The sequence below is a fragment of the Lontra canadensis genome, unplaced genomic scaffold (genome assembly GCF_010015895.1).
Source record: "Lontra canadensis isolate GAN:19392208 unplaced genomic scaffold, GSC_riverotter_1.0 scaffold59, whole genome shotgun sequence".
NCBI lineage: Eukaryota > Metazoa > Chordata > Mammalia > Carnivora > Mustelidae > Lontra > Lontra canadensis.
Window position 1 is genome coordinate 325861 of NW_022631053.1, and position 23808 is coordinate 349668.

The 23808-nt window shown below is 41.7% G+C and overlaps 1 protein-coding gene and 1 long non-coding RNA gene across 6 annotated transcripts; one reads left to right on the forward strand and one right to left on the reverse strand.

The window, feature by feature from the left end:
* TESPA1 (thymocyte expressed, positive selection associated 1) lies at positions 1-23383 on the forward strand. Of its 5 annotated transcripts, none has more exons than XM_032876556.1 (10): positions 2-180; positions 3771-3937; positions 9165-9379; positions 10323-10365; positions 16655-16704; positions 17362-17415; positions 18176-18212; positions 18484-18582; positions 20330-20538; positions 22346-23383. In XM_032876556.1, exons 3-10 carry the CDS (start codon positions 9217-9219, stop codon positions 23296-23298), a joined length of 1608 nt encoding a protein of 535 aa, XP_032732447.1. In that variant the 5' UTR covers positions 2-180; positions 3771-3937; positions 9165-9216; the 3' UTR covers positions 23299-23383. The 5 variants fall into 5 exon arrangements, with proteins under 5 accessions (XP_032732449.1, XP_032732447.1, XP_032732448.1 ...); XM_032876557.1 differs by having other exon boundaries at positions 3857-3937; XM_032876558.1 differs by lacking the exon at positions 3771-3937 and having other exon boundaries at positions 1-180.
* LOC116878818 lies at positions 16097-18655 on the reverse strand. Its single transcript, XR_004384886.1, has 3 exons — positions 18646-18655; positions 18464-18468; positions 16097-16181 (listed from the first exon to the last, which is right to left on the reverse strand). It is a non-coding gene; the product is annotated as an uncharacterized LOC116878818 (long non-coding RNA).
* Positions 23384-23808: the final 425 nt, after the last annotated feature.

Sequence of the window (23808 nt, forward strand, 5' to 3'; positions counted from 1 at the left end):
TCTCACTTCCGCTTCCCCTTTCTGAGCTGGCAACAGAAGTTTAATGAGGACAGAGAGAAAGGTACAACATGCAAAATGATACTCTGTCACTTTCCTCACTCAGATCCCGATACCTGGGAAGGGCTTCGCCCGGCTTCGCTAACCGTTCTGCCTCAAACTTTGCTCCCTACCTGCGGACAGGTGAGTATAATTTCCACCTCAATTTTAAGACTATACTGATTTGGGATGGTGCTGGGAGAGAGGAGAAAACAGGAGAGAAATCAGGTTGCCAAGAAAAGGGAAAAAAATAGGAGAAAATCTTCCACATCCCTGACTTCAGTCTTAAAAAATTCATCACTGTGTCTCTCAGAGCAAAAAGGACCCTTTACTTTTTTTTTCCTTCTGCCTACTACAGGAGAGGTACCCTATATAGGGTCACAAAACATGGGTTCTTTTGATGGTCTGAATTACTATTTAGGAATGTTTCACTTTTCTCATGTGGGACGTTCCTCCGTGTGTCTTGCTATATACTCCCTTGTCCTGTAATTTCAAACCGATTCTAACTTTGAAAGTTTTTCTCAAGGAGTAAAGTTTCTCACTTCACTGCAGGTCCCATTCTAGTGCTCCTAACTGTGAACTAGTGGGAATACCTTGCCTAAATCAGTGCTGCTTTGTACCTACTCTCCTCCGAAGCTGCAGTAGAAAGCTGACGAGGAGATAAGCTACAGAAAGATATGTTGGGAGTAGATATGAGGGAGAAGTCTCATTGGACAATTGGACAGGGCCAGGCCAATTTAACCGGAAGGCTCAAGAGGGACAAGCACATGTGGGGGTTGTTTCTCAGGCTGTACATCTCAGAGATGGATATAGGTTACATTGACCACTTCATGATTTACATCATCTCAGGTGGGGAAGGATCTGTGTTCCTCCAACATCCTTTGTCTTAGTGGCAGCCGGGCTGAGAATGTCACCACCTACGTGACTTTTGGGGAAGGTAGAGGAATGGAAAGATCCTCCACACTGGGGCTTTCCCAGGCCCCTGCTGTGCAACTGAGCTTTCCACTGGGTGGAGAAGGGACAGGTCCCCAACACAGAACAGCAACAAGATAAAAGAGCCCCCAGAAATGGTTTGATAAAGATCATGAGGATTTATAAATACCAGTGACTCTATCACAAATGTCTCCCTGTCTAGGCAAGGGGACTTCTTAGACAGTATGTGGCAGGTGCTGAGGTTAGCAGATTGGAGGTTGGAGGCTTTCAGCTTGTGTGTCCAAGCTACAGGTTAACAGTTCTTAGGCTTGAGGGATCGGAGCTGAAAATCTGGTATGAGTCTCCTGTAACAGGAAGCATTACTAGGAGGAGAGTAGGCCGAGTTTATCATGTATCTCTACTAGATTATTATCAGAAAGAACAAGGAGAAGATAGAACAAGAGGGATAGAAAGAGATCTAACAAATGATTTCTTATTCACGGGCACTCCAGGGAGTTTAGAAACTCTTTACAGCCCTACTGATAGCTGTTCCCCATAACTCCCCTGGTCCCTGAAAGGGAGATGAAACCCTGCGATTAAGCATTACATAGTGGCCCTGGGAGTCAACACAGTCATTTTTAGTTCAGGGTTTCTAATAGAGAATGACTCATATTCTAATAGAGAATGGAGAGGAAGTTTGGTCCCAGCTTAAATCATGACTCATGGGTCCACCCTGGGCTACAGTAAGGGGAAAAGATCCAACAGTGATTGTCACTTGATAATTGGCAACTATTCTGCTTTCCACCTAAAGGACAAAAGTAAAGTGGGTATCCCAGTACCCATGGTACTTTTTACCCTCCCCACACCCAATCCCAATACAGAAAGGCCTAAACACAGATTCTGAGAAGAAGGGGTATAGATCATTGTGAAAGAAAAAGAGAGGAGAATTAAAATGAGCACATGAGAGAAAGAGCTCCATTCCCATAGAAACAGGACCAAAGAATTGAAGACATGGATTCACAGAACTAAGAAATCCACTCACCCTCACTCCTGTCTCCAGACCAAGTCATCTGCAAACCAAGACAGGTAAACGGAGGTTTCTTCATCTTGCTGTCTTTGTAGCCCATCCAGGTGAAAAAAATTAGTGTCTCACAGCACTGAGAGCACAGGATTACTCTTTTCCAAATGTATAACTTTAATGTTTCCCTGGTACTTTATAAGCCTTCCATAAAACTCATTCACACTGTGGAGCTGGGCATAGGGAAGGAAAGGAAGGAGAGAGAAATAGGTTTTAGATGGTCACTTTTCAGTATTTATTCAGCTGAAATTATTTATGGGAGAAAGACGGTAAGAGAGGAGGGTAAAATAGTTATATTCATTCATTGAAATTTTTCTTTATATTATTTATCAAATAACATCTCCCTTTTTCCCTGAAATAGATTGAACTGCTGCTTTAGATCATAGGAGTCTCAGAACACTCAGATGCTACACTCAGGGGAGTTTTTGTTCTGAAGATCTTCCCAACTGCAGTGACATGGAAGAGAACTAGAAATTAGGAATATATTTCCTATCTATGCAGGAATGTGAGACCATATTGCAGGTTGGGGGTGTGTGTCGAATGGGGTGCTGTCACCCTGGCCTGAAATGGAGGTTGTCCTATCTACAGCAAAATGGCTGTCCTGGGATTTCCCAGCCCTTTGCAAGCATGGTGATATGTGCATATCTTGGCTGTAAATATGGATAAGATGCAGAAGGTCTTGTGGGCCCCATCATGGAAACTCTGTTTCCTTCTTATCTCCTCCCACGCTTGTTTTCACTCTCAGTCCCAGTTTACAGGCCCTGTTTGGGCATAGGCACAATATGGAAAGAAAAGAAGAGAAGTCTGTCTGATATGTGTTCCTGGGAGGAGGCCCAGCCGGAGTGGAAACCAGAGTGGCATGAGGAAGGTGGTGTGATGTAAAGGAAAAAGCATAGACCTGGGGCTCAGATCTTGCGTGTTTCAGTCCCATTTATAACCTTAATATTTATGTGATTTCAGATAAGCCTCCCCTTCTCCCTCTCTCTCTCTCTCTCTTTTCTCACTTTCTCTCTCCCAACCCTTTCTCTTTTTCAAAATGATTGACCAGGATTAGATGATCTCTCAGATCCCTTTGGGCATGAAGTAAGAAGGAAGGAACTACTTACTGTTTATGTTTTCTCTCTGCTCATCAGCCATCTGGATTTGATACCCACTGTTGTATGCCACTGCTCACTCTTTCTTCTTTCTTATTCCTGAAAGTGTTCTGACTTTGGTGAATGTTTTAGACTGAGGGAAGATTAATAATAATAACTGTTATCATTTAATCAGCACTTCCTTTATATATCAGGTACCTAATATCCATTACCTGATATTAGCCCCCAGGAGCCCAACAAGTTGTGTGTTACCTGTTTTATATACAAAGTAACTTAGGTTTAGAGGGGACAGATGATTTTAGCAAGGACACACATACAGTAAGTAGATAGAACTGTGATTTTAAACAAAGCGAACTCTGATCCCAAGGCCCTTGCTCTTTCTTTACAGGCCCTCTCTTTTCCTCCCCGAGAGTTGGCCATCTTCACTGGGCCCCTTAAAAATATCTCCATGAGACACCTGTAAGCAGAGCTGAATTTGGCAGGTACAAATTGGTAGACCCATAATGATTGTTAAAATATTTCCATGCCAATTTATGATAAATATCAATTGCCCCAAGTCCAGTGAGTGCCCATGACCAACTTGACTATCCCAGCTCTCCCCACAAGGTTCCCCAGACCAATGCCAGAAACTCAATGCCATATACTTGCAGGACCCAGCTACGGGACTGTGACTGGTGTCAACTCGGATTGGTCTGTGTTACTCTATAACCATCCTTAAATGTTCTGAATGGCACAGCAATCCGAAAGCAATGTGGAATCCCAGGCAGACTTTTTCCTCTCAACTGGAACCTTGTTGGACCTGCTGCTGAACTGACAGGTGAGCCTGACAAAAGCAAAATTGCTTCGTAACCTAGTCGGGAGTTAGGAAGGAAAACTATGCTAATAACCAAAAAAAGCAACATTTCCTTCACTAAGTTTGACACAAAGCCGAGCATGAATTAATTTCATGCTGTCTCTTCTATATGAGGCTCTAAAGTGGAGAGTTTCTGTAGCATGTGAAATGCAGATTTCACTGAAATAGTTTCTCCTTTCTTTTATCCCAAATTACGTGTACCACTGATACTTGGGTAGAGATATTAGTTTATTTTCTTATTCTATAATTAATGGAAAGATCATATAACTAGAATCAGACCAACCCAAGTTTAATTCTCAACATTATAAGATCCTAATTATATGACCGTGAATAAGTCACATATGTCCCTGAGCTTCACATAGCAATAGTTAGCTCAAAGGTGATTGTCAGGATTAAGTGAGATAGTTTACAAGAAGGTTTTATGGATAAATATAAGGTACTCTGTACATCCCAGTAATTTTAGCACCTATCACTTTGGCACATGTTACTATATGGGGAATCTCTGACTACATCCCTTAGAACACAGACTGAATGTATATGGTGTACGCAGTGCATAATAATGACAGACCCATAAATGTTTCCTCCTGCTACTACACTTGCTACTTCTGCTGACAATTTTTGTTAGAAGATACTCTTTTCAAAGCTCTTAACTCCTGAATCTTCTTTTTTTTATTTTTTTAACATCTTAATTTTATTTTTTTTCAGTGTTCCAAGATTCATTGTTTATGCACCACATGCAGTGCTCCATGCAATATGTGCCCTCTTCTTTTGTCTAATTTCGATCCTGTCAGCTGAAAAACTTTGCTTTGAGCTATAACATACTCGAAACAAAAAGAATTCCCTCCTGCTCTATTTGTTGTAGTCAGATTCCAGAACATTGGCCAGATTGTGGAGAAATATTAAGGGAGCAAGCCTCTAGAGAGAAGTAGAAAAGAGGAAAGGACAAGGGGCTAAAAATGAGAGCAAAAGGGAAAATACGGCTTTTAAAGAGTGACTCAGGCAAATAGCAATAGAATCAGTGTGGAATTTTTTGGTCTGAGGAGCAGACAGTTAGTAGGAACATCAGAGAAAAAATAACAGCAGGCTAGGACTTCCTTCCTCACAGGAGTTAGATTAAATAAAATACCAAATACAAATAGATTGAATACAATAAACCAGTATCACGAAAATGGTCCTCAGATTCCAGAGGGAACTTCTGACTAAGAAGTGGAAAGTTCGAATGGAAAATTGTAGGAAAATATTTTTTAAATAAAGAAGAATTTGATAGTTTAAGCTTTATAAAATTTGGTGTGGCTCCTGTGTTCCATCAATAAAAGATCAGCATGACTATGCCCCAAGACTCTCTGCTCTTCACCACAAGGCATAAAAATACATATACATTAGGATTTGTGACCTATGGAGTCGGGAGCCCCTGTCCCATGGCATGTACTAATGAGGTTAGTTATTCAGCATCAGTATGATTCTTGCTCCTCTGTAGGTACAGCATTTGCCGAGCCTCTCCTGCAATAGCTACCCTGCTGGATCCTGAGATGGGGCTTGGGGGAAGGGTTACAAAGAAGGGGGCATGACAATGAGATGGGTGACCTCTTCTCTCTTGCAGCATAAGGTGTGGGCATATGTGTTATTTGCTAGAGGTGGGGAAGAGAAGAGATGACTGGATAGGCCTTCAAAGTACAGATAGAACTTGTGTGGGTAGAGCGGGGAGCGATGAAACTTTCTTTAGCATCAGCTAAAGAAAAAGTAGCAGAAATGTTCAAACAGTGCTGGAGCTCAGTGAGCAATGCCTAACAGAATTACACTCCTTTGGGCCCCTTTTGGGCTTCCCCAGTTCAAGACTCACTGCTTTCCTGAGTCCGTGGAAGTTGCGAGTGCAGGCACGTCATAAATCAGTGTCACCGGGGAAGGGAATCTGCCAAATGGGAAGTTAACACCAGAGGCCACAGGACCATTTCCTAACGCTTCTGGGGAAAACCATGCAAAAGCATTTTCTTTTACAGGTATTATCCATACAGATATTTCAAACTCAACTAGAATAAATTCAAATGCATTGGTATTGAAAGCAGATTTGTACATTGACTCCCACCAATTCATTTTCAAGAGGATGAAACTGCTGTCCGAGGAGGAAACCTAACTGACTTGTCAGGAGTCAATGAGCTGGACCAAAAGGTTGAAAGAACGCCCATGTCTACCCTGATTCCTAGTCACTACTCTTTTCACGGCTCCCAACTGTCTTATACATCTAGGTGTATGTATTTGTATGACTCGTCTTGAAGGAACTATGTCCAGTCCCTTCTCTCAATTACAAAGTTGCCATCTGCAAGCATCCAGCCTGCAATTCTTTCTAATGCTGTCACTGCTGATGTGCTTGTCTGATATCATTTGCCGCTTCCTCCAGATTCCCACAAAGAATACCCAGTTTCTTATCTCTCAGCAACACAGCTTCCTCCTGTGATCTCTAGCCAGACAGTTCTATCCCTCCCTCCCTCATAATATCACTGTGTTCATCTTGTTCCCATATAACACCATAAACATGTCTCTGCAGCAGATATTGGGGGGAAATGAACGTGTTCAATTCCCTGGGTCCATGTCCAGTCTGCCACAGCTGAGATTAGCTTAGATGTGCCTTGCATCTTTTCTTTCAGGCTTGAAACCATGTTGCTTTCCCAAGGGAAGAAATTATTCCATTCTCACCCACATTGCTCAGAAAATGCCTGTCATTCTCAGTGGGCGGTTGAGTCCTTAACTCATCCAGGCTTTTTGTTGCCATAACCATAATAGTCATTTATTTATAAACCCTTCTTTGGAATTCTTCAGCATTGAGGATTCTGTTTCCATAGGCTGTAGAAGCCAGGTCTGACTTCATGAAGAAGGTTCACTAAGAACTGGGCTTTGCAAGTGCAGTGCGTCAAAGGCCGAGGGACAGGAAAATAGAGAGGGAAAAGAACATGACAAGAACATAAGGTTTAAAATGAGATAAGCAAAAATAAAATAAAATAAAATAAAATGAGATAAGCATTTTCAGGGGGCAAAAGAGAAATTAGCCTATATGTGTCCGATGTATTTTCAAACATGTGAGATGAATGTAGAATAGATTCGTATCACAGAGGATGTCGAAACCCAAGTAGAGGTCTCTATCTACCATCTCAACTAGCAAGATTCTGGCACTGCACTAAGCGTTATGGGGGTTCAGCTATAAAACGGCACATCCAGAAGTTTACAGTACCAGAAGCATCAAATTTTAGGGCATAATGTCCCAGTTGAGAAACTGAGACCAGAGAAAGGGATTGAATTTTCCAAGGTTATACCACTAGCAAGTGGCAGAGTGAAAAGCGGGAGTCACATCTTCCTTCTTTCCTCCTTTCTTTCTTTCCTTCCTTCCCTCCTCCTTCTTTTCTTCCTTCATTCCCTCCTTTCTTCTTCCCTCCTTTCTTCCTGCCCTCCTGTCTTCCTTTCAAATTCCCCTCATTACCAAAAAATTCTTCTTTGTGAGCTGAAGAATTCTGAGAATTCTTGTGATTTAAATGAGGTCCACTTACTCTGGGAATTAAAGACAGTAGTCAAGTCAGCCTTTGACGTTTTCTTCTCTGGACCAACTGACATCAACCTATTCAATATTTTAAAGGTGCAGAATGAGGTAAATAAACCCTGATCAAGACATTTTAGATTTCCTAAGTTCTTCTAGTTTCATCCTTTCTTTTATCACCCCACAAGAACTATGACTAAAGGACAAGTTTTCTCTGTGCTCCCCTCTTTGTGGTTTCCCTGCGTCACAAGCTGAATTTACTCATTTAATTGCTGTTCAAAGGCCCAGGCAGTGGACAAAGAGCCAGGTGCTCAGGGTTGACAACATCTCAGGTTAACTGTCTCTCGTTGGAAAATACTAGGGAATGGGCAGGACCGAAGTGAAAGAATTTAGGTCTAACCACAGTAACTATGCATCATCATTCTTCTCTGGGTATGTTTTGTCTGTCGCAAACAGAGGCATCCAAAACAATTTTATTGCCCTAGGAAGGCACTTTAGGATCAGGATGGTCCTTCCAAAAATGGCTATGTTAGGGCCTCCATGGTTGCATGCCTCCCTAATGAATTTGTATTGAAGTCTTTGAAGAATAGGAGTCTCTGGAAACCTGAACTCATATTTTTTTTCCTCCTGCTTTCCCTTACTCCAACAATTAAGAGCACAGCTATGAGGATGGGGCTGTGGAAGGCAGCTCCAGAGAGCAGAGTGATGAGTCGTGAAGAGCCCTGGTCAGACTTCTCTGTGTCCAGTGGGTTGAGTGTGGCAGGCGGGGGAGAGGCAGGAGGATTGAGCATCCGCTGATTTATGTGCATTAGCCTCAAGGCTTTTTAATCTCTATTCATTCAGGCAAGATTCTTCCCCTCTTTCTTCCTCTTTCAATAAGTGGCTTGTGTCATCAGAACATATCTTTTGGAAGACACAGAGATGTTGAGCAGGCAGTGTTAAATGAAATATAAATGTATAAATGAACTGAGGAGTTTACTAGCTGTGGAGAAGTCCACGTTGACAAATTAGAAAGGAATGACTCTGCAGGTCGTGACAGCTCATTGTACAAGGCAACATCTCTGCCTGTTTGTTTGTGTTATGGGATTTTTTTTCCCAAGAGAAATCTTATGTGGACCCCCTAATATGTAAAAGAGTGGGGGAAACAAACAACAGACTTAGAATGATTCTAGTTGGAGTGACATCCTGGCTGTGGCACCTTGGAAATTTTGTCTTAACGTTTGAGATCTGGAAATTCTTCATTTATCTTTATGAAGACCAAATAGCGTGGACTTTATCAATTGTCAATTTAAAGATACTCTAATTTTAGTGGAAGAGTCTGAGAGACAACATTCTTAAGGATTGAAGAAAACTGTTTTCTAAGACAGTATGCTAGCCATCGTGAGAAGTAGCAATTCTTTAAGTTAGAAGAGCTTTCTCAATGTCTCTTAAATCATAAGATGTTTGAAGTTCCAAAATTTGTTGATTTGAAATACTTGCCCTGATATATGTCAGAGCGTTTGTGGGGGAAGTATGAGGGGCGAAGACAGAGGAAGGGCTGGACAACTCCCCCCACCCTTCTTGAAAGGGCAGAGGGGTCATGCTCCTCTGTGCATTGCTGGGAAGATGTGGGGGCAGCCCTGGAGTAGTTTCTGAATAGCACATGAGGGAGTTATCACTGTATTTCAGCTCTCCGAGCAGCATTCCTGGAGCGGGAGGCCCTAAAGTCTGAGCCAGGGCGATGGAGGGCTCTGTGTTGAGCACCACCTCCTGGGAGAAACGGCGGGCCTGGCTCCAGCAGAGCCGCCACTGGCAGACCCAGGTCTTGGAGGAGGAGGCTGCAGCTGCCCTGCAAGATGTCTCAGATCCAGAACCTTCCAACCTGGACGATGTTTTCCAGGAAGGTAAGAGGCAATTAGACAACAAACAGACTTGCCCATGGTCTCGTGCCAGGGAAAACATGCAAGCAGGCATAGGTCTGCCGAGTGTCCTCAGGGGGGTCCCTTGCTGAGGCTGGGTCTTCAAGGAGCCTCATTTTGATGGGTTTAATGCATTTAAAGGAAGAGTAAAGAAACGCAAAATATATAATTTTGGGAGAGAAAGGCATAATATAAGGAAAAATAAAATACATTTTTGCATCATCCCCAGAAGCTCTCTGTAAGGGCCTGAGATCAGGGTTCTCCTGAATGCCTTGGGGTATTTTTATTTTGTCTGGGCAACAAAATGACACTCAGTTTGGATGCCTGGACTCTTTACCACTCTGCTGTGAGCAAGTTGTGTGACTTTTGGCAAGTCACTTACATCACAAAGACATATTTGTCTGATGGAAGTGGTGGTACCTGAAGTCTGAGTAGGACTTTTCTTTTCCTCCACGCCTCTCAGAGCTTCTTTGAGGTTCGAATGAGACTACAAACATTAACGTTAAAAACAAAAACAAAAAACCCTCATATAAATAAACCCATCTGGCAAAAAACAAAAGCACAAACACAAGTTTATGATTTTTTTTGTTGTTGTTACTTTTTTCCCTATTATTTATTTTTTATTTTATTTTAAGGAGAAGGATCCACCCTGTTCCCAAACCCTGGAGAGAAGGGAGCCGTGGGCCTGTCATCCTGGGCATTTTCCAGGTTCTAGGAGGAAGGAGGCGGGAGGCAGAGAGAGAGAGAAGAAGCACCCACTATTTTTATACATGGATGTATTCCTGTCATATCTTAAAGAAAAGTTTTATGGGGGGAAGAGTCTTATGACGTGGCTCACAAAGGATACACTTGCAGAAGGAGATGGGTTGCAGGGAGGAAGTCTGACCTCCCTCAGCTCTTACGGTGCTCTGACCTCTGATATTTCCAGGAAATCCAATCAACAAGATTGAAGACTGGTTGCAGGATTGCGGGTAAGTCCTGGGAGGCCCTGGCAGTAAATGCGGCACATGTGGAGATGCTTACTGGTACTGACTCTTCGGAACTAAGAGACGGGAAACAGGTTTGATTTGGGCCTAAAGATCAGGAGTGAGGTTGAAATGCTGGGGGGGGGGGGGGGGGGGGGAGCAGACTGTACAGGTTTGGGTAAGTGTTACCAGTAACTGGGCCTGGGCTGTAAATGAAGTTAACTCCGAGCTGAGACGAAGTTAAGGTGGAGGTCTGGAAATCCAGGCTGGATGTGGTCTAAAGCCCAGAATGATGGAAATGTATGGGGACTGTCTGGGCTGAGTGGTAGATCCCTATTCCATCACTTCTCCCTCAGACTGGAATCTTACACCGTGTAACAAAAGAGGAGTTAGAAACCTCATTGTTCTTATGAGCACAGGAATTCATCACTGCATTTATTTCTACTACAGAACACAGGACGATGGGCTAAGGGTTTATCCTGGTTATTCAAAGTGGTGAAGAACAGGAGCAGGTACTTCAAGACAAAATGCAGTGTCTCCCTCCTCAGAAACACTAAAATATGAGGCCCCACACCCCATCAGTACCATTTTAGGCTCAGTCTACCCAGACACAGAGGGAAAGCTTCTACGCCTTATATAAGTCTGATCATCTATGTGATAATTCTGAGAATTTATAACTCCTGCCTGCTCCTTTTTTCCCCTCCAGGAATGTTTCAAACTTTATATAGCCTTTAATCTGAACTCGTCCATTAACACATAAATAAACCCATCCTTGCTTATTTGGTAGGAAATAAATAGTACCAAATTATCTAAGGTTGTTCATTTCAACTCTGCCCCAGAAAGTAATGCCCGAAAGGATTTATTCTGTGTTTTTGTGGGTTTGCAAAACATACTGCCCTTATTGTCCTGACCTGGCTCACAATTCTTGTCTTCACAGTCTGTGAAGGGTCCTCAAAGCTCAGGAAGTGAAGGGATGGTAGAAACAGGAACGTTTGCACATTCTAGTGTGTCACAACTGTCCTAGGATTTGGAATGCCTTACCTGGTATCTACAGGAGAACCAGTCAACTCAGTGAATGCCTTTATGTCATTAATTACTCCTGAGTCAGTTTACATCACTAATGACAGAGCATTTGCTGATGTCTGATTGTCTAAATGGCTTAGAAGGGGACCAAGGAGTTTAAAATATGCTCCTTGACTTCAAACATACTACATTCTAGCTGAAAAGAATAAATTCACAGGAATACAAGATTCTAAACTCCAGAGATTACCCTTCCCCACTTATATTCCACAGAGATAATCCCTAAACCAAAACATGTACTGAAAAAGTGGTCTGGTGAATCAAAAGGCTCAGAGTTGAGCCTACACTCCTGCAAACTGTGTGAGCACCTGTCAGAAAACAACCAAACTCCTAGCTCAGACACCTTGCCTATAAGGTGGAGATTTAGAATAATAATGTCTCAAAGTTTCTTGTGAGATTTAAATGAGATAATATGTGCACAAGTGTTCTCTGCCCTGTAGTAAAATGTGAGCGGTGAGGTTTATAAAGAAGAGACTTTCTGCTACTTTAAAACAGCTCTGTCTATAGACTTAACACCTGTCTGTCTAAATCTCATTATTTCTCAGAAAAGTATGTCCAGAAATGATACACACCAACTCTAGGACAGTGGTTACCTCTGGGAAGGAAAAAAGTAAGAAGGAATGGGAGTAAAATGAAACTTTAGTTATATTTTAATATTATATTTATATTTTTTAACAGAGATCAGAAATGAAAATGACAAAATGTTTACCTGTGTGAAAACAAGGTGGCAAGTGCAAGGGTGTCGGTCACATTTTCTTTCCCTTTTTATGTGTTGAAAAAATGTCAATATTTACACTTTGAAAAGCCCACAGGAAAGTCTCTTAACACATATTTGTCTCTGCAGGGGGGATTTAGGTTCATAAAATATTTCCAATTTTCTCTATTTTTTAACCTTCTCTAATATATATGTAATATTTCTTAGCTATATGGGAAAATTAGAAAAATTAAAGGCTGATGATGGTTGACAATAGCGACAAAACACTGGATTGTGATAATAGATGATGAAGAAGAGGGGGAAATGGCATTGCAGATATGCCATTCTGTGTCACACAGTGTTCCGCTCTTAGGCTGTTGAGACCACAGAAGAAGGAAGATGAACAAGGAGCCTACATTCACTGGACATCTGTCCGCTCTGTTGACAGGTGCCTGCAAGGCGTTTTTCAAATTTTACTTCAAGACTGTATAGTTTCTGTTTTCTTTCTAATGTCAAACAGACATCCTCTGATAGGAAGACAGTTTTGTTTTCTGACGAGCTCTCCAAGAAAGACCACCAACTTCCTGGGTGATTGAGCATCAGTGTATTGAATCTAGCGGCAGACCATTCTGCTGCAGGTCAGGATCATGTATATTTTTACGAACTCTGCCTATCCTTTTGCTTCCTCAACTTAAAGCTCTCGGGGGTGGGGGAGGGGGTGTTCCAAGACATGAGTGTGTTTCTTGTGAATCATTGGAGGTAGGGTTAGGAGCTCCAAAATCATCTGCGTCAACTTTAGCTTAACTCTCTACAAGCAAAGTCTATAGAAATTGCTGGAAGAAGCTAAAAATAGTCACATCCTTCTCAAAATCTGATCTTCCTTCCTACTTTTGCTTATGAATTGGGTATACAGGAGGAGTGGTACATTGGCTCTTATATTTCAGACTTGAAATGATGCTAAGGGCTCTTTCAGTGGAAGATGGAGAGAGAGGAGCAGCTGAGATCTAGTCCCTAGTCATCAATTTTATGTCCTCAATAATAATCCATGAAAGGCCTGGGACTTGGGTGATGGCCATGACTTTTTAAATCAACTTCAGTTTGATTAGTAGATCCAGGTGCCTATCTGTACTTCTGTGGTAGATTCCACACACACAGCCTACTGTCCCAAGGCTCATCCTGGACTGGTCTTCATACAGAGAATATGTACATGCCTACCAGGGCACAACTAGAGAAGAGAAATGTACGAGGAACACTGAACAGAAACTTGTATCTAGTGAATAGTACTGAGTTTTGTATGGACAAACCAGAAATTTTACCAGAGGTGTTTTTTTTTTATTTCAGAAGAAAGCTTTCCTTTATTTTTTAAAAGATTAATTTATGTATTTAAAAGAGAGAACATGAGTGGGGGGAGGGGCATAGGGAGAGAGAGAATCTCAAGCAAACTCCTTGCGGAGCACAGAGCTGGAAGCAGGGCTCTATCACACAACCCTGAGATCATGACCTTAGCCAAAATCAAGAGTCAGACACTTAACCAGCTAAGTCACCCAGGCACCCCTATCAGTGGTATTTTTAATGTAAATTTTATTGAAGTGTAGCATACGTATCAATAGCGTTTTTCTTTTTAATATAGCTGTGGTACAAATCAACAGGTATAAGTTTCAGCTATGCTGGGTGAATTAGTTCTGGAGATCTGTACAACTTGGTGCCCATGGTTAACAGTGCAGTACTGTGCACTTCAAAATCTATTGAGGGTAGCTCTCATGTTAAATGTTCTTACCTCAGGGGGAAAAAAAGGTCAAAGGGAAGCAAGGAAGTTCTGAAAGATGTTGGATATGTCTGTTACCTTAACTGATAATGGCATCATGGGTGTTTGAATATGTCCTCTTAAGTATACATTTAATATGTACAGATCTTTGTATGTCAGTTATACCTGTTAAAATAATAGCCATGTAAGTTATATTGAAAAATAAAATACTTACTGAAAAATAAACAAGTATTAAATATAGATTCCCATGAATTTTCTTCAAGAGAATACCAAACAGCCATAAAATATGAAGCAGAGCATTACCAGCATTCCAGAAGTCTCCTTCTGGAAGGTCTCCTTCCATTCATTACCCTGCTTCCAAGGGTAACCCATAACCTGACTAATAACATCATAGAAAACTTTTGCACTTTTTAAACCTAGTATAAATAGAATCATACAATATGTGCCCTTGTATTTTTTAATTTTAATTTTTTACTGAAATATACTTGACTACAATATTATATTAGTTTCAGTTGTACAATATAGTGATTCAACAATTGTATATGTCATGAAATGCTCACCATGATGGGTGTAGTCACTGTCACCATACAAAATTTTTATAATATTATTGACTATATGCCTGATGCTGTACTTTTCATCTCCGTGACTTACTTATTTTATAACTGGAAGTTAGTACCTCTTTCAATATGCAGTGTTTCCTGTCTGTTTCTTTTATTCAGCATGATGTTTGTGGTGCTCGTCTACATTTCTGCATGCAGCGACAGGTCATTCTTTTTTATTGTTGTGAAGCAGTAAAATGTATATTTATCATACAATTTATCCATTTCACAATACAGATTTGGTGTCTCCCAACTCTGGGTTATAATGAATATTATTTCTTTTCGTGAACAGACATAGGTATTTCTATTGAGTGTAAACAGTGGAATCCTAGTGTGTTTCAGTTGTAGTCATAATAACAGTCAGCTTTGGCACTTGCATTAATGTGTAGCTGCAGCCCAAGCATTAAATACAAGAGTAAATCTCAGTATTCTAGTAGTTGACTATATAAGTTATGGGGTTTTTGGAGTAATATTAAAATAAATTTATACTGATATTTTTAATGGTATATAGACTAACATTTATGTTTGTGATATGATCTTAAAATACATTTTTATATAATTATCTGTTAGGAAAAGAAGCACATATATGTAGTTCTAGTTATATTATTAGAACTATTCATTCTTTTTTTTAAGATTTTATTTACTTATTTATTTGACAAAGAGAGACACAGGAAGAGAGGGAGCACAAATGAGAGGGGGCAGTGAGAGAGGGAGATGCAGGCTTCCTGCTGAGCAGGGAGCCTGATGTGGTGCTCAATCCCAGGACCCTGGAATCATGACCCAAGCCAAAGGCAGACACCCAGCAACTGAGCCATTCAGGTGCCCCTAGAGTTACTCACTCTTAATTAGCTTGGATGTTGTTACACATTTTATTTTTTTTTTAAGATTTTATTTATTTATTTGACAGACAGAGATCACAAGTAGGCAGAGAGGCAGGCAGGAGGGGGGTGAAGCAGGCTCCCTGCTAAGCAGAGAGCCGGATGCGGGGCTCGATCCCAGGACCCTAGGATCATGACCTGAGCCAAAGGCAGAGTTTTTAACCCACTGAGCCACCCAGATGCCCCTTGTTACACATTTTATAATATACCTTGATGTATAGTTTTTTTTTAATGAAGACATAAAAATTCAGATTTTGGAAAATGTAGTTGATTTTTCACTATTGAAAGGAAAGCATCTATAAAAGATGTGTACACATGCAATGATTTATTTTGTAAAAAACACAGCTTGATCTACAGATGTTCAATTAGTAAAATCATTTTTATTATTAAACATTTCATTGAGTGATTATATACTGAGATTACATCCAAAGCATCATGTGCAACTTCCCTTTTAAAAACTTTCAGAACTTTTCAGTCCTTGAAGCAGACTTAGATAATGACCACAGATAAGCATCCAAGTCCCCCTGTTGGGTATTTGAGAACGGAACAGCAGCCAGGAAGCAGGAATGCAAGCCAGGCGCTGTGGTCCCAGTTCACCACTTTTCATAGACTGCTTCACTCACCTGCTTTACACACAGAATTCTTCCTTGTCTGTAAAACTGAGTTGTTTCTCGCCACCGTGTATGCTGATTTCTGTCTGTTCCTCTTGTGGAGATGGTAGAAGTTTGATAAGACCCTATCTTAAAATGTAAAATTAAAATCTGTAACCAAGATGCAGTTTCTGCAGCTTCCTGAGAGATATGAACCTGGCTCAGAGAAAAGGAAGAAGGTGTGGGGAGCTAAGCTGACCTCCTAGAAGTTGAAAAATATCAGTATATGTATCTCTGATAGCCCCCAACCCTCTGCTTTTTATAAATGTATCTCTCTGGTTTTGCTTCTATATTCAGTCTTTCCTATTTTACCAAGCATGTGCAGACTTGTTGCTCACCACGCTAACTGTGGACAGTGCAGTCAGTGCAATGGCAGCCCACTCTACAGCACGTACACACATACACAAAGACAGTACGGTGCGGCGCAAAATCCAACGATCTCTAGTCCCACTTCCCCTGGCCACTTTGGAGAACTTGTCAAGGGACTACTCTTAGTTTGCTTCAACCTAAAAGCAATTAAATACTGCTTAATCTCATTAGGAAATTATGAGAACTAATGGGACACATTTGAGGGAAAGTTCCTTGGAAAATGTATGATTTCAACCTATAAGATTGTTTTTGGTCCTCAGATACTCTGAAGAAGGGTTTTTTGAGGAAACAGGACAGTCAAGCTACAATGGTGAGTACAGGCTCTGTTCGTTCTCCTGCTGTTCTTCTACCAGGATAGTAACATGGCTGTGTGTGTGTGTGTGTGTGTGTGTGTGTGTGTGTGTGTGTGTGTGTGTTTGTGTGTGTGTATGTTTATACACATGCACTTGCATATGGAGGCATAAGAATGCTGGCTGAGCTTTAATTTCCTGTCTATTGGTGGTCACAAGGCAATCCAGGAGATCCAAACGAGGGAGTAAATGTTGGCTCAGAGCTGACAGACTAACAACTAGCACTAAAGATTATCTGCCGTCAGTGGTTGCTCAGCTAACAACCACTGCTATGGGAAAAGAGTTTTATAAGATGTGTGTGAGTACACGCTCCCATGTGCTCACTATCTGACAGAGGATTGTATACATGACTATATGATATAGGGGACAGGTTAATTACAGGTGCTTGTTTATGTCTTTCTTTTTTTGTTTATGTCTTTCTAAATCAAAATATGAATGTGACTTCTGAGGTAGTATATGTAGAGCTGGGGGAAATTTTGCAAATGTGATGTATGACATGATTACGTGGTTACAGATGTTCATATGTACAGGTGTGTGTGTGGTGTGTGTGTGTGTGTGTGTTTGTGTGTGCGCGCACACGCAGGCCTATTTTCTCTGACTTTTGCTTTATTTAACAGGGTGCCTCAGCCACGGAACCAGCTTTGAAGATGACTTGACTCTAGGAGCAGAGGGTAAGTGGCACAGCCCGCTGATGTTGGAATCAAGGAAGGGGATATATAAGAGATGAATTCAGGGTAGATTGAAAGGGAATAGCTATAGAAAGAAACAACCTATTCCCTGGGGTCTTACCTGTGGGGAAAGAGCAGTCTCATTATGAACTAATATTAAAACTCATTAAGCTTCATGTGCCCAGAAATACTTCTTCACCAGCCTGACATGACATCTACCAGTCCATCATTAGGGCTCTCATCTGTCCCCTGGGAGGACAACATATAAAATCACCATAACGTTGGCTGCCCAGACATCTTTAAAACTGTTTTCTGTATAGGAAACCCAAAGCAGCCTGAACAGTGGGTATAAGTAGGAGATCACACTGAAGGAGAGAAGAACTTGAATAATGGATGGAGATGTGGCAACCTACCAGTGTCTCCTGAGACCTGTGGAAACTCATGATGTGAGGCAGGAACACTAGCCTGAAGGGCTGAATGATGTTCTCTTCCTCAGAACAGAGAAACTCTTGCCTCAACACCAGTCATGGTATATAATTCAGATGCTCTGGACCACTTCCTCCCTGCCATATCTGCCCCCCTTCCTGGTCTATGTTTGATGAACTTTAGATACCCCACAAAGAGCAGAGTTCATGGGGCTCAACTAGCCTGTAGTAGTGGCAGAGGGGAGTGAAGGGGACTGAGTGTTACTTACAGAGAGGCAGCTTAGGTGATTTTCATTTTCCTTTCTAACTTTCTCTTTGCCTTTCTGTTCCTTGTGCAGCCACACTATTGGCCACCGAAGGCAGGGTCTTCTCCAGGTAAGTGTTAGGTTCCCCCAGACTGAATGATGTCTTCTTCAGGAGCTACTGAACTGGTGTAGTTGGCAGAGACAAAGAGATGAAAAATAAAGCGTCCAAGAGTCACAAGAGAGTGAGATTTCCCAACCAGGAATGAGGCCCTAGACTGAGCTTTCCCAGTAGACGATAGAAGGTACCCAGCAGGGAGTAAATATGCCCAGCAGAACATGTCTTGGATCCAGGATGCAGACTGCTTACAAGCTTACAGTGACATCAACTCTGATCCCTGCAGGAGTTTCCTGGACCCAGTCCGGCCCTGCCAACTCCTTGATCTTGGCTGCAGCTTGGCCTCCAGCAGCATGACTGGTGGCACCAACAAGACTAGTTCAAGGTAGGTATTGGGTCTGGCAGGGGTGTAAGGGTGGGAAAGAGGAGAGGCCCAAGAGAATGGAACCAAGAACCTGGTCCATTTTTTGGGGGATACCTTACTGGAGGTTTTATGCACTCACATACTTGAAAAATATGGCCATATTTACTTCAAGAACACTGAGGCATGTGGAGGAATCTACTGCTCAGATCTGGATGCTCTGTAAAATAAAGGTGACCTTGTACCACAGGAGGTATAGCATGAGGGTCATCATCACAGTCCCTGGACTTATAGTAAGTGCTCAATCAACAATTAATGAAGGTATTGATTGGTTGGTTGATTGAATGAAACAGTAAAATATTAATTCACTCGGGCAATCTCCTATCCCCCAATGCCGGCCAGGCATAACTACGTGGAATTAGAGAAGACGAAGCAAAGTGCTTGCCCCCAGGAGCTCAACAGTCAAAAAGAGTGAACAAAAGACATACACAAAGAACTTTTAAAAAGATAGAAAGTGATGAAAACTAATGTGGTATAATAAAAAGTATTTGGAATTTGGTGTCAAAGTTTGAATCTGAGAACCGGTCCTTGGATTTATTAGCCATGGAACTATCGGTAGTGATTTGTCTTTACTGAGCTACAGCCCTGGCCAGACCCCACTTCAATTATGTCAGAATCTCTGGAGATAAGACTCTGATATCTGCACGTTTTTATCGAAGTACACTTGACATACAAAGCTATAGTCATTTTGGGTGTACAACATAGTGATTCAACAATTGTATACATTATGCTGTGCTCACCACGGTGAAGGCAGTCACCATCTGTCACATACCATGTTATTACGGTATTACTGACTATATGTCTTATCCTTGTCATCCCGATGACTTATGTCTGTAGAATGGGTAGTTACTGAGCTCTCATGTCACCCAGCTTGGTGGCACACAGATTTGGATGTAGGTACATGTGAGTGCCGTTCCAAGAGATAGAGAACTTGATCTTCTGTAATACAGGGCTTCTGTCCTGAAAATAGTGCTACAAAAGGGTCTACCTCTCAAAATCATGTTTTGAACATACCTGCATTGGATATTTTTTACCCTCAGGGTAACAATAGAGTTTTGTGTTTCTTACATACTTCCTGCCTCATTGTCCCACACAGCCATGAGGTGAAGCTGGGGAGCAAGCTGCAAAGCTCTAGGCAAAAGCCAGCCAAACCATAGTGTGTGCAGGTGGGAAAGGATTGATTAATAACATAACCACAAGATTTCTTGAACTCTAGTATGCTTTTGATTTTTTAAATCCTTCTCATAGCACATTTTCATTCATCTATCATGGTGTTTAAAGTACTGCCTGAGTGGCTCAGTTGGTTAATCGTCTGCCTCTGGCTCAGGCCAGGGTCCTTGGATCAAGCCCCGTGACCCACTCCCTGCTCGCCAGGGTATTTGCCTTTCGCTCTCCCACTACCCCCCCCCCCCCCCCGCTCATGCTCTCACTTGCTCTGTCTCTCTCCCTCCCTCAAATAAATAAATAAAATCTTTTAAAAAATCAAGTACTGTGATAGCATCTAATCCAATTTTTAAACCAAGGCTGGATTGTAATTCCATGTTTCATACAGAAAATGTATGTTCGCAGAAGTGAAAGTTTTTCTCAAAGTCAGGATGGAAGGTAGAGAAATGATCGGAAAGGTAGCTCAGTCTCCTAACACATTTATTAAATACTCTGGATGACCGTGTAACTCAAAGTTGACCCTATTTACCAAACTCCTTCTTTTCAGCGTCTCTGAGATTCTGGACAAGGTGCAAGAAGATGCAGAGGATGTCCTCTTCAGTCTGGGCTTTGCCCAAGAGGACCACAAGGACACTTCGCGGATTCCTGCCCGATTTTTCACCACCCCCTCTCAGGCCAGAGGCATTGATTTCCAGCTTTTCCTGAAGGCCCAAGTGCAGAGGATAGAGATGGAGGACCCTTGCCTCATGCTGGCCAGTGAGTGTTCCCATGGATCTGTTCTACTTCTCTGCCATTCACAAAAGGGATCAGTGGCTCCAGATCCCGCTTTTTCTCAGTCAGCTTCACTCCACCCTTTGTCTTCTGTGTCTATTTCTCGGCCTCCTTTTCAGTGAAGATGGAGAACTTTGATGTCTGCTTATTCCTCTTAAAGAAATAGTCATCAAGAGACCTCATATCACTACTGCTTTCTTAGGCTTTCTCTCCTTCAGCTGAATCAAATGAGAACAGTGTCTTTAAGTCTTATCCTTGTTTTTTTTATCATTTTTTTATTTATTTTCAGCATAACAGTATTCATTGTTTTTGTACCACACCCAGTGCTCCATGCAATCCGTGTCCTCTCTAATACCCACCACCTGGTTCCCCCAACCTCCCACCCACCCCCACCTCTTCAAACCCTTCAGATTGTTTTTCAGAGTCCTTGTTTTTATTTTCGGTTGCAACAGTAGAATGTTCCCTTTTTACAGCCACTGCATTAAAATCATTTCCTTTTAGAGTAATAATCTCAAAGTTCTCAAAGGTAGATATGTTAAATTGTCCAGGGACTTTATAAAACATTCAAATTCATAGGTTTTTTTTTTCCATAGAGGGAAAGGCTCAGGAGTATTTATTTTAAACAAGCACATGGGATTCTTATGTATAATCTTTAGAACACATCCAGGGAAACAATTATTTAAGTTGTTCTGATTTCATATTAAGGAAAGATATGAGAGGGTTTCTCTACCTGGATGAGGCATAAAAGACTCTGTTTGATTATATATATTAGAATATGTTTCAAATTATATTCTGCTACACCCCCAATATGATTGCATTTCTGACAGTATTGTTTCAGATTCTTTGCATCAGATTCAACTTAAAATAAGCTTGGTAAAACCATGCTCCTGAGCTCTACCTGTTGCAACAAAGATTTTGAGTTAGAGTATCTTCACAACCTTAGATGATTCTTATGCACACTATTAGAATATAATTGATTGAATTTATTTTATGTACTATGCACATAATTAGGTGTTAAATTCTGGAAAAATGGACTAGGCAAGAGGTACACAATTCTTAAACCTTTTGGAAGCCTACAGTTTAAGAGATGTGTGGCTTATCAAAATGTTTTTCAAACATGGATGTCCATATGAATTACCAAAAGGTATTGTTAAAATGCTTGAGATACAGTCTGAGATTCTACATTTATAACAAGCTCCCAACTAGTGCCAATGCTTCTGGGCTATGACCACACTTTGTGAAGCAATGTCTAACAGAATGATAAAGTCATAAATGTGAGCCCCACGTTGGGCATAATATTTACTTTTTAAAAAATGGTATCAAAAGTTCTCTACCCTAGTCTATTGGCTAGTAATTGTCATTATTCCAATTTGTTTATACTCTGAAGCATTCTAAAACCCTGAAGTTTTGTTATTGTCTAAGAAAATGAGATTGGTTTTGTCCTTTATTTTGGTCATGTTTGTCATCTAAAGCAAACAGTAATTGAAGCCATTGTTTAGAACATACTGACAGCAGAAAGGATATGTGAAATCAAGATATAGAAAACTTCCCCATCCCATATAGAATTAATTTTTGGACTGAAGGAAAATATCTATTCAGATGGGGAGTCAAGAAGTCAAGAAAGTCAACAAAGGGGATCCTGAGTATGAGAAATCAAAATGGGAAAAACGCTGGTAGGGAAAATGGCATCTTCCTTCTGAATTTTGAGCTTTAAGAAGGCTTTGAAGGAAGAGATACAAGAGATAATTTGCTGATGACCCCCAGATTCACCATCTTCAACCCTTGTGTCCAGGCAGGTTTAAGCAGGTGCAAACACTGGCTGTCACTGCTGATGCCTTCTTCTGTCTCTACTCCTATGTGTCTAAGACACCTGTCCAAAAGTTCACACCATCCCACATGTTCTGGAATTACAATCCAACTGATGTGCCATCCATCAGGATTCTGGCTCCAGAACCTGAACCTCAGTCACCCAGAGACCGCCTCCGGAAAGCCATCTCCAAGATGTGCCTGTATACAAGCCCCCGAGATCGGCTGTCACCACCCCATAATATCCCCAAAAGGAACAGTCTGGACCAAGTGGTGTGGGAAGTAATGGACAGAGTGAGAGGAGAAAAGATGGTCTTCCAGCAAGACCCTGGATTTGAGCCAGGCTCAGAGGAAGATCCGGTACCACTCATCAGGGATACAAAGCTACCCACATTTTCCGGACCATGTGCTCTTTGCCCCAGAGAGGAAACACAGCAGGGAATGTCCACAATGCAAGCACCATCACAAATTCTGGATCCTAAACCAGAGGCAACCCCTTGCATGCATTCTCTGCCCTTACAGCGGAGCACAGACCCTGCACAGGTAAAAAGAGAGCCATGGGGTCTACAGGCCACCAATAAGGAAGTCCATTTGGCCAAGGATGAGACTTTCTGGAGAAGAAAGAGCAGAGCAAAAAAGAGCTTGTTTCAGAAGAATCCCATGAGCAGGAGAGTTAAGTCATTGGACCTGTCCATCATGCAGCAGAGCCGAGAGCAACCAGCATGGCACCAGTCTCTAACCCAGCAGCTACAGGACACTTTTGACTTGGAGGAGGCAAGTGAGTTGGGGGCAAGAGAGAGGCTGGCAGAGAAAGGTTCTGGATTCTTTCCTTTCAGTAAAGGGAATCCAGGCTCCCTGTCCTCACCAGATATACCAACTCTTGAATTACATTCCAAAAACTTTGGGAACCAGTTAATAGAGAAGAAGAAAGATAAATAGGCTTAATTTCTTAAGATCATCCAGGTTTTCAGGCTTTTCTAATTCCTCATCTGATCTGATCTTCACTGAAGTTCCTCATCAAGCACACCTGGCTCTATCATTTGTGGGACCTGCACTAGAATACACATAGAGGCTAGTTATACACTAAGCTAAACACTAGTAAATAAAATATGCTCTCTTCTACCTTAGTAAATTTGTAACCATAAATACCTGGAGGTCCAGGTTCAAAGTTAATATTCTCAGATTCTTAGGACTTCTGTGCTAGAACATGGCAGTGTGGGCAGAGCCACTCCCCAGCTCAGGAATATCCCCTTCTCTTCCCATGCCCAGATCTATCCTAGACCTTAAGGGATTTCACACATAGATGTGTGAGCACCTGGCCTACAGATCCAAAAACCACATAACCTCTACCCACACAAATAGCCATCTGTTGGTCATCACTTGTTCCTGGGCATGCATACACTAGTAGAGAGGGTGACCTTTAAGACAACAGACACCAGGCAAAACCAG

Excerpts from the sequence above, each read along its gene's own strand:
- TESPA1 (XM_032876558.1), top strand. The coding sequence starts at position 9,217 with ATGGAGGGCTCTGTGTTGAGCACCACCTCCTGGGAGAAACGGCGGGCC. Across the intron at positions 9,380-10,322 it reads GGACGATGTTTTCCAGGAAG|GAAATCCAATCAACAAGATT; the intron begins GTAAGAGGCAAT and ends TGATATTTCCAG. Across the intron at positions 17,416-18,175 it reads CTTGACTCTAGGAGCAGAGG|CCACACTATTGGCCACCGAA; the intron begins GTAAGTGGCACA and ends TTCCTTGTGCAG.